This window comes from Arachis ipaensis, chromosome B8, assembly GCF_059453495.1.
Source record: "Arachis ipaensis isolate K30076 ecotype BB chromosome B8, ASM5945349v1, whole genome shotgun sequence".
Classification (NCBI taxonomy): domain Eukaryota; kingdom Viridiplantae; phylum Streptophyta; class Magnoliopsida; order Fabales; family Fabaceae; genus Arachis; species Arachis ipaensis.
Genome location: NC_142443.1, coordinates 22,634,614 through 22,645,779, shown reverse-complemented (window position 1 = coordinate 22,645,779; position 11,166 = coordinate 22,634,614). Strand labels below are relative to the sequence as shown.

Genomic DNA, 11,166 nt, shown 5'->3' with positions numbered 1-11,166 from the left:
TGAATGGCATGGTATTTGTCGTAGGGTTCATTTTGGGTGAAGGGGTGATTGTGCTTCTTGGTGTTGTCACTGTGGTTCTCTGGAGCAGATTCAATGTTCTATTGGGTACAACTTTGTAGTTGGAATGAAGAGTGGAGTGGGCTTACCCCCACTAGCACAAGGTTGGGCTTGAGATGATGAATTCTTTTGCTCATGTAGTTTAGCAAGAGACATAGCATGGACATATGAGGTAGGCTTGGCTAGAAGCAGCTCAAACTTGAGTGGGTCTTGGAGCCCAGCTGTGAAGAGTGACACAATCCACTCTTCACTCAGGCTAAAAGTTCTATTGGTCAGGTTCTCGAACGCCGCTTGGTACTACTCTACTGTTCTAGTATGTTTCAGCTCTTTGAGGGAGGTTCGTGGATCATAGTACACGCTCTTACCGAAGCAGAGACTCCGATTCTAAATTATGGATAAGATTCGATCCGCAAAGCCATCGGATCGGATCGGATCTGCATAATAAAAGGATCGGATCACGGATTTGAGATGGATAACCGCAGATCCGATTTGCATATCCATAATAAATAAATAATATATTTATATATGTAGTTAAAATCTAACCTAGCTAACAAATCCTAAATCCCTTTGCGTTTGGTGTTACTACCTCAGTCCCAATCTCATCTCACTCTCACTCCAAGTCACTGTCTCACCATCACCGAACACCACCATCATCCTTGTTCATGCTCTTTGCTGCCACGCTAGAGGTTGCTCGCCACTGACGTTCCTCGGTCATGCTCTTCTTTTTCTCGTCGCTCTCGTCTCTTCCTCGGTCACGCTCTTCGCTTCCTATCGCTTGCCTCCTCTCTGTTCCATCAACCTCTTCAACTCTGTCCATGGTTTGCATTCCTTTGTTTTAATGGTTTCTTCTTCAGCTTCGGTTACTTTCACTAGATTTGGCTTCTGCTACTAATTCTTCTTCTGGCTTCTGCTGATTCAATTGGCTTCTACTGCTTCTTCTTTGTCTGGGCATCTCGCTTCTGATTTTTTTTTCTGTTTAAGTTTTAGAAGTTTAGTATTTTTTCTTTTAAATTTAGAAACTATTAGGTTATATTAAATTTATTTGGGACTATTAGAAAGTTTTGGTTTTTCAATCTTCCGTATTATTGTTTGAATTTTAGTTCTGCTTGTTGATATGGAGGATGTGAACTCGTTTGATGCTATTCTTAATTTTTGGTATGATTCTATACTTCTATTTGAACCTTTTTATGTTTTTCATAATTTTTAAATTTGTAGGGTATTTTCTTATTTTTTGTTGGTTCTGATTGAATTTTTTGAATTTTAAAAAATAAATTTTTATTTTTAATCAGATATATCCGAAATCCGATCGGATCCGTAAATATGAGGATCGAATCAGATCTGAGTATAAAAGACGCGGATATAGATCTGACCTGATGAGTTTAGTGCGGATCAGATCAAAGTTTTGATGATATCTGATCCGATCCAATCTGTGTGCAGCCCTATTCATTGCTATTCTTCTGCGGAAATGAAGGTTCTTTGGAATGGTACTCCATCAGCTTCCTTTAAGCCCACTAAAGGTGTGCGCCAAGGTGACCCAATTTCTCCTTATCTATTTGTCCTATGTATTGAGCATCTTTATCAGATAATTTCTTTTACGATTAACCACCATGTTTGGGAATTGATCATGCTTAATAGAAGAGGTCGAAGTCTATCTCACCTTTGTTTTGGTGATGACATTGTGCTGTTTGCTAAGGCAACTATAGATCAGGTGCAAGTAGTGTTCCGAGGGTTACCTGAAACTGAAGGTCGATCTCGAACGAGATCTTCTTGAACTGGTCGTGCCGCCGTGCCCGACTTGTTGGAGTAGGAGGTGCTGCTGGCCCTAGGTCACCGGAGGGTGCTGGTACCTGCAAGAGACTCCGATGCTTAAGTTAGTACAGGCTTTTAGGCAGGTTTTTTGTAGAGTTAGAGTATGTGTTATACCTGGGTGCTCCAGTGTATTTATAGTAGCGTAGAGTGACATTTCTTGAGATAAGTTAGTTATCTTATCTTATCTTTTGTAGGTGAGATCACTTATCTTTTGGCCAGCCACCTTCAGGTGGGCTGTAATCTTCTGCTTTGGGCTTGTTTGGGCCTCTATGGCGATTTGGCCGAGCTCTTTAGGAAGAGGTCGGTGATGATCAATCTTACAAGAGGTCGGTCGCTTTTGTCTTTGTCCAACTCGGACCGTATAGCTCGGTCTAGGGTATGAATACTGCCCCTGCTTGAGCTTCGATCTTCCCCTTGAGGTCGTGTTTTTAAACCTCGATCCCTTTTGAGGAAGTCGTGTTCAAGCATCTGTCCGGTTTCGCGTTTACTAAATGCTGTTTTTAAAATGTGGAGCATTTTTTGCCTTTCGCTCCTTTATTGCTACGATCATTTCTCGAGGGCGTTTCCCTGGGAACGTGCGATCGCTTTAAAAGCCTCTTTAATAGAATTTTAAATTTACTTTTACCGTTTCATTCACTCCTTCAATTTGAATTTAGAGAAGTCTGTTTCGTTTCCTTCTTCTGAAAAGAACACCCTCTTTCTCCGCTACCACTTTGCCCCGAGCTTTTCTTCTTTCTTTGGAGTTTTCGAAGCTTTCATTGGACCGTTCATGCTTTTGCTACGCATCTGTCGCTACTTCTTGTTCTCCTTTGCAGGTTGGTGCTTTGCTTCATACCCTTTCTTGTTTTTACGCATTTTAATAATCGTCCTTCCTTGTTGTTTTACTGCTGCATGCTGTCTTTTCGAAAAAAGTTTTGATCTTTGCTGAGCTTCCTTTGAAAAGTTTGAAGCTTTTTTGGTATTTGCATGTCTTTGTTTCTTTCAAAGTTGCGATCTTTTTTGTCTCTGCTGCTTTGTTTTGGGAAAATGTAAGTGCTTAGGTTTCCGTCGTTACCTCCGGTCATTTTTGTTTGAGAAGTCTAGGGTTTTGGTTTATCATATTTCCTTTTTCTGTATTCTGTACTGCTGCCTTCAAAGGGTGCCCCTGGGCTTTTGGTATTTATTTTTACGAATCCTGGGGTGCCCTTTTACTACCATACCTGTTGCTTGTTGGTTGTTTCTTCCTTTTTTGCTTCTGTCCGAGTTGTTTGTTAGTGACCCCTTTTTATTTTCTTGCTGTAGGTGTAGTTTGCTATATGTCTTCTCGTAAGAATATTGTCGAGATGTCCACAAAGGTCCCTGCTGGCATGGCCGATTGGTTAGATTCCATAGTGTTGATGTGTGTTACTGTGGCCGACCCAGAATATTGTGAGAATCTTAAGAGATTTCATAGGGTTTGTGAGCGTAGGGAAGATGAGAAGAACTATGAACTGGTGTCTCCCGACCCTGAGGAGAGAGTTAGCTTCCCTCCTCTAGATTGGACAGAGCGTCCTTTCTTTTATGCTTATGACTATTTCTTTAGCCAACTCGGTATCACCCTTCCTTTTACCGCCTTTGAAACCGAACTCTTGTGGGAATGTAATGTGGCCCCTTCACAGCTTCATCCGAATTCTTGGGCCTTTATAAAGATTTTCCAGTTGCTCTATCAAGAACTAGGTGTTCGTCCTTCCCAGTCCCTCTTCCTTTATCTGTTTGTGCTGACCAAACCGGAAGTGGCTAAGAAGAAAGCTTCTTGGATCTCCTTTCACACTACTCAAGGGAGAAAAGTCTTTTCCATGTTCGACGACTCCTTTCAGGACTTTAAAAATTACTATTTTAAAGTCCGAGCTGTTGAGGGCGCTCGCCCTTTCTTTTTGGATGAAAATGATGAGCCAACCTTTCCTTTATGGTGGCAAAAAGACCCTGTAGTCCTCAAATACCCTTGGGAGAGTTTAGACGAAGTAGAACATGCTTTTGAAGGTGTTTTAGAGGAGCACTGGGGGGAACCTCCTCACCTGGATACTAAGAAGTTTTTGGGGGATCCCACTCTCCTCCGTTCCGAGCTAGGTAGTGTCCGAGCTCTCCCTTCGTGGAAACTTTTCTTTTATTAATTGAAGTTTTGTCCTCATCTGTAAATGTAACTGTTTTCTTGGTTTCTTTTTAGAGATGGTTTCGTCTTCGGACTCCATGAAGGCTTTTCGGAAGGCCAAGAAGGCGGTGGCTGCCCAGAACCTGTCGAAGAAGACGTCGGGGGAAGGGTCTTCTCAGGTGCCTCCAAAGAAGCCGACTTCTGACTCTCAGGGTCCGAGGAAGATCATCCCAACCCCTAAAGTTCGGACAGTTTCTACCGATCCCCCTGTTGAGATTTCTGGTGCTGCCTCTTCCCCTACTGCTGCTGGTCCCCCTCCCAAGCATCAAAAGATTGTTGGGACCTATGATTTGAATGACAGAGAGTTTGATGGTGTGGCCTTTGCCACAGAGTTGATTGCTCCTCATGGTAAGGTTCCTCTGGACGACGTGTCGATCCTTCATCATGTTAATTTCATTGCAAGTAATAGTATTCGGATGGCCAACATTAGTGCTGCTTTGTCCCAGGTTATCAAGGAGTCTCCAGTTCATGCTACCAAGACTTTTATGGAGGAAGCCAAGACTGAGTTCGACAGAGTGAAAGGTGTGAAGGATGAGCTTGACGCCAAGGTTTCCAAATTGGAGCTTGATGTAGAGAAAGAGAAAGCTCGGGCTACTGCTGTAGAAGTGTCTGCCAACCTGGCTGAGGAGATGGCTAAGAAATTTAAGGAGAGCTATGCCTGTACCTACGGCGAGCTATTGGACACCAAGGAGATACTTCAGTCCGCTCAGGATGATTATGCCGAGCTTCAAGGCCATATGGTGAGCAGCATGACCGACATGTATGAAAATCTGAAGGCCTAGGTCCGAGTTCTTGCTCCTGACGCCGACCTCTCCTTATTCAGTATGGACAACATGGTGGAGGATGGAAAGATTGTGCCTGTCTTGAATGATGATGAGGAGGGTCCTCCCCTTGTGCTGCCCGTTAAGACTTCTGCAGCTTTAACTACTGCAGCTCCTTCTGGCGAGGTGATCCCTCCTAGGCCTGAACCTGACGTAGAGATTCTGAATGGGCCAGATGGAGTTGTTAGTGCCACCCCGATCTCGACTGCCCCACTTGCTCCTAAGGATGTTGCTACTGGGGCGAACTTGGACCCCTTGTGATGCTCTTTTCTTTATATCTGTTTTGATTTTGTGCTGATCTGGTCCGGTCTGTGGACCTTTTGAACCCTTTATTATGTATGTCTTTTTGGGTTGATTTTACTGACATTTGCTAGTTGCTTCTGAGCAACTTGGGCTTTTTAATCAAAAACACTTTTTTAACTCTTGGGTTGCTTTTTGGCAGCCCTCGAGTTTTTAATGTTTTTAACTTCTGTGTGATGATTTTAGCCCTTACATGTTGTCTTGTGACGTGATCCTTTTATGAGTCTTTATGCTTGGGATTCCCTGGTCCGACTTCTTTTGAGATAGTGTTCACTTTTACAGGATCTGACATCCTTTAGGTCACGCCTTTTCTTTGGTTATGTTGATAACCTTTTATTGTAGTTACGTCTTTCTCACGATTTTTTTTGTCTGGGCCTTTTAGTCAAGTCCCAATAACTTTTTTAGGTATAAAACCTTTTTAGTTAGTTTGGACGACTTTTTAGCCTTATTTCAAGATCGTGTTCTTGCTTTTGTAGTATCCCCTTTTAGGAGTTACATACCCTTTTAGCTAAGCACTTTTGGCCTAGGTTTTTCAACCTTTTTTGGCCTTTTTATAGTGTTTGTTCCCTTTTCAGTGATCCTTTAGTTGGTACGATTTCTCTGTCGGGCCTTCTCAAGTTATTTTTAGTAATCCCATTTTAGTCTGACCTCGTCAGGCCACTTTGTATGGGTTACTTTTTATAACTTCTTGCATTAACTTGAGCTTTATCGCTTCACCTTGCCGACCTCTTCTGGTCGGGCAGGAAAATTTTTTAGGGAATTGATAACTTTTATTCAAGTAATAAAATAGAAAATATAGATAAGAGTATGTACGTGTGAATACTTACCCTTCTAGCTCGGGCAGCTTTTAGATCTTGGCCTGGCGCCTCGTTAAAAAACCTTTTTAGGAAAAAGAGGCACCTTGGCCTGAGATCCCTTCCTTTCTAGCCATATTCGTGGTCGGCCACCTTATAGTAACCCTTTCCTAGTACTTCTGTAACTCGGTATGGTCATTTCCAGTTGGCTGCTAGCTTCCCTTCTCCTGACTGACCTGCTCCGATATTGTTTCGGATTCAGATGAGATCATTGGTGGTGAAGCTTCACTGGATTACCTTTCGATTATATCTTAGAGCCATCCGACACTTTAGCGCTTCCTCTCTAATCTGAATTCTTTCTCGGACTTCTGGAAGTAGGTCGAGCTCTTCCCTTTGTGCTTGGGAGTTGGTATCTTCATTGTAGAGGATCACTCTAGGGGATCCTTCTTCTACTTCAACGGGAATCATAGCCTCCATTCCGTAAGTAAGTCGGAAGGGTGATTCTGGTGGTGGAATACAGTGTTGTTCGGTAGGCCCATAGGACTTGCGGGAGCTCTTCGGCCCAAGCTTCTTTTACGTCCTATAGCCTCCGTTTTAACCCGGCCAATATGACTTTGTTGGCGGCTTCCGCCTGTCCATTGGCTTGTAGGTGTTCTACAGAGGTGAATTGGTGTTTGATTTTCAGGTCGACTACCAAGTTCCTGAAGCCTGTGTCGATTAACTGAGTACCATTGTCTGTGGTGATGGAGCATGGGACCCCAAACCTTGTGACAATATTTCTATATAGAAATTTCTGACTTTTTTGGGCGGTGGCAGTGGCTAATGACTCTGCTTCAATCCACTTTGTGAAATAGTCTATTCCTACAATGAGGAACTTAACTTGCCCCGATCCCTGGGGTAATGGTCGAGGAGGTCGAGCCCCCACTTTGCAAATGGCTAGGGTGAAGTAATGCAGATTAGTTCTTCTGGTGGGACTATGTGAAAGTTGGTATGCTTCTGACATGGTGGGCACGTCTTGACAAATTCTGTTACTTCTTTTTGCAAGGTTGGCCAATAGAAGCCAGCTCGAAGTACCTTTTTGAAAAGAGCTCGTGCCCCAAGGTCGTTGCCGCATATGCCACTGTGAACTTCCTTTAGGACTTCCCTTGTAGCGGAGGTCGGGACACATTTTAGGAGGGTTGTAGAAATTCCTCTCCTATATAGAACGTCGTGCACTAAAGTGTAGTACTGTACCTCTCGTACTAGCCTTTTTGCCTCCTTTTTATCTACGAGGAGTATTTCGAACTTGAGGTAGTTGATTATGGGAGTCATCCACCCTTGGTCCTGGTCTGATATGCTTAGAATTTTCTTTTCTTTTGAGATTGACGGATTTTGGCAGCGTCTCTTGGATGAGACTTCTGTTGTTGCCTCTGGGTTTGGTGCTGGCTAGTTTTGAAAGGGTATCAGCTCGGGCATTTTGTTCCCGAGGTATATGTTGGACCTCATATCCCCTGAATTTCCTGAGCTATTCTCTGGTTTTGTCTAAATATTTCTTCATGGTAGGATCTTTAGCCTGGTAGTTCCCTTCTATTTGCGAGGTGACTACCTGTGAGTCGCTGAAAATAGTCAGTTTTTGAGCTCCGACCTTTCTAGCCAACTTCAAACCCGCCAGTAGGGCTTCGTATTCAGCTTGGTTATTTGAAGCAGAAAACTCGAACTTTAAGGAGAGCTCGAGTTGAGTTCCTTGATTACTTTCTAGGATGACTCTTGCTCCGCTTCCCGCTTTCTTTGATGAGCCGTCGACATAGAGGTTCCAGCTAGTGGGAGTGTCCAGAGTGTCGGTGTATTCTGCAATGAAGTCGGCTAACTATTGGGATTTGATGGCTGTCCGAGCTTCGTACTTAAGGTCAAACTCGGATAACTCGATGGCCCATTGTAGGATTCTTCCAGCTAAGTTTGTTTTCTATATGATACTTCTTATTGGTTGGTCGGTCCGTATTCTGATGGTGTGGGCTTGAAAATATGGTCGGAGTCGTCGAGAAGTAAGTATAAGGGCATAGGCGAACTTTTCTATCTTTTGATAGTTTAATTCAGCCCCTGCAGGGCCTTATTAATGAAGTAGATAGGTTGTTGCCCATTTTCGTCTTCTCTTACCAGTGCTGAGGCTACCGCCCGACTCCCTATGGCGAGGTATAGGATTAGTTATTCACCTTTCCTGGGTTGGGTTAGGATAGGTGGTCGTCCCAGGAATGCCTTGAAGTCTTGGAAGGCTTGTTCACATTCTGGGATCCATTCAAACCTCTTTCATTTCCTTAATATTGCATAGAAAGGGAGAGATCTTAAGGCCGATCTAGCTAGGAATCCGGATAGAGCTGCTAATCTTCCGTTGAGCTGCTGGACCTCTTTGACACAGGTCGGGCTTTTCATGCCAAGTATGGCCTGGCATTTATCTGGGTTTGCTTTAATCCCACTCTGAGTGAGCATGAAGCCCAAGAATTTGCCAACTTCTACTGCAAATATGCACTTTGCGGGGTTAAGTCTCATCCCATGCTTTCTTAAGGTGTCGAACACTTTGGTGAGATCGGATAATAAGGTTTCCTCTTTTTGTGTTTTTATGAGCATGTCGTCGACATAAACTTCCATCAGCTTTCCGATGTGATTGGCGAAAACTTTGTTCATCAACCTCTGATATGTAGCCCCTGCATTCTTGAGTCCGAAGGGCATAACTACGTAGCAATAGTTTGCTCTTGGGGTTAGGAATGAAGTTTTCTCCTGGTCGGGTTGATACATAGGGATTTGGTTGTATCCCGAGTAAGCGTCCATGAAGGAGAGGTACTTGTATCCCGATGATACGTCGACGAGTGTGTCTATATTCGGGAGTGTGTAGGGATCTTTTTGCAGGCTTTGTTGAGGTCGGTGTAATCAGTGCACATCCGCCACTTTCTATTTGACTTTTTGACCAGTATGACATTGGCTAGTCATAGTGGGTATTTTACCTTCCTTATGAACCCTGCCTCCAGCAAGGTTTGTACTTATTCTACTACTGCTTGCGACCTTTCTGGGCTGAGCTTTGTACGCTTCTGTTGCACTGGCCGAGATCCGGGATATACTGCTAATCTATGGCACATCAGTCCGGGATCAATACTGGGCATGTATGCGGCCTTCCATGCAAACAAGTCGGAGTTCTTTTTTAAGAACTCCTTCAGTAGTTCCTTCAAGTCTTCGTGTAGGTTTGTCCCTATGTTTGTTACTTTGTCTTGAGTGTCCCCGATCTGAACTTCTTCGGTCTCACCTTCTGGCTGTGGACGAAGTTCTTCGAGAGCTCTGATTCCTCGAGTTCCAATAGTATTGGTTTCTTTTCCTCTGGGGTTACCTTTAAGGTTTAGACTTTTGTTGTAACAGCGTTGTGCGAGTTTTTGGTCTCCTTTTATGGTGGCGATCCCCTCTGAAGTTGGGAACTTCATGCATAGGTGTAGAGTGGAGACCTCCGCGGCGAGCTGGTTTAACGTTGTTCGACCTATGAGGGCATTATATGCAGAGCTCACATCAACTACGATGTAGTCTATGCTTAACGTTCTAGACCGTGTTCCTTTCCCGAAGGTTGTATGTAGTGGGATGTACCCCAGTGGCTGGATTGGGGTATCTCCGAACCCGAATAGGCTATTTGGATATGCTCTGAGCTCTTTCTCTTGTAGGCTGAGCTTGTCGAAGGCGGATTTGAATAGGATATCCACAGAGCTCCCTTGGTCGACCAATGTTCGGTGGAGATTGGCGTTGGCAAGTATGATGGTAATAACCACAGGGTCGTCGTGTCCCGAGATGATGTCTGCAGCGTCTTCTTGAGTGAAGGTAATAGTGAGGGGTTCGGATGACCTGTCCCCTTCTCCAGCATTGTATACCTCTTTAAGGTGTCTTTTGTGGGCTGACTTGGAGATCCTTCCTCCTGAAAATCCTCCATTTATCATGTGAATATGTCTTTCAGGGGTGTGGGGAGGACATTCATTTCATCCTTCCTCTTCATCCCTTCTTCACTTTTTTGGCTCGTCCATTCTATTGGCTAGGAACCGATCTAGTCTTCCTTCTCGAGCTAGTTTTTCTATGATGTTCTTCAAGTCGTAGTACTCGTTAGTAGGATGTCCGTAGATTCGGTGGTATTCACAATATTCTATCTGACTTCCTCTTCTCTTGTGTTTAATCGGGCGAGGAGGAGGAATCTTCTCAGTGTTGCATATTTCTCGATAGATATCTACAAGAGACACCTGAAGGGGAGTATAGTTGTGGTACTTTCTGGGTTTCTCAGTAAGTTGGTCTTCTGTTTTCATGGACTCTTTATCCTTGTCTCGAGGTGGGTAGGAGAGTCCGGTCTTCAAAGTTTCTCCTAATCAGGAGTTCTCCTCCATATTAATGTACTTTTCCGCCCGTTTTTGAACCTCGTTAAGAGATGTTAGGTGCTTCTTGGATATGGAATGGCTGAAGGATCCTTCACGTAGACTGTTGATGAGTCACATGATGGCCGCTTCTGTAGGAAGATTCTGTATGTCAAGGCATACTTTATTGAATCTTTCCATGTAGCTGCGGAGGCTTTCTCAATCTCCCTGTTTAATCCCTAGCAAGCTTGGAGCGTGCTTGGTCTTGTCCTTCTGGATGGAGAATTTGGCTAAGAATTTCTTGGCGAGGTCATCGAAGCTTGCAATCGACCTTGGTGGCAGGCTATCGAACCACTTTATTGTCGTTTTAGTGTGGTTGGAAGGACCTTGCAACGGGTCACATCTGAGGCGTCCATGAGGTACATCCGGCTTCTAAAGTTGCTAAGGTGATGGCTTGGGTCGGACGCACCATTGTATGGGGTCATATCAGGGGCTTTGAAGTCCTTCAGGACTTTAGCCTTCATGATTTCTTTTGTGAACAGGTCTTGGTCCTTATGAGGGTTATCCTCGTGATGGGAGGTCTTGGTTTTGAGGTCGGCTTCGAGCTTTTGGAGCTTGTCTTCTAACTCTCGACGTCGTCTTGTTTCTCTCCGGAGGTCTCCCTCGGCTTCTCGTTGACGTTCAGCTTCTTGTTTGAGCTGTTTGAGGTGATCCTGCTGTTCACGGATGACATTCAGGATTTCAGTATTTTGAGGTTGCTTGTCTCCCTTGGATTGGTGCATGCCCTTTGGTGTGGCATCCGTGTTCTTAAGCGGCGTTCCTTCTTCCAAACCGGAGTTGAGGTCGTTGGTAGGGTTACTTGCCATGGTGAT

At 44.2% G+C, this 11,166-nt stretch overlaps 1 protein-coding gene across 1 annotated transcript; it reads right to left on the bottom strand.

Annotated features, from left to right (window-relative positions):
* Positions 1-8,959: 8,959 nt before the first annotated feature.
* LOC148547434 (uncharacterized) lies at positions 8,960-9,892 on the bottom strand. The gene has a single exon (XM_088495435.1). The coding sequence runs from the start codon at positions 9,890-9,892 to the stop codon at positions 8,960-8,962; it is 933 nt and encodes a 310-aa protein (XP_088351561.1).
* Between the last annotated feature and the right edge of the window lie 1,274 nt (positions 9,893-11,166).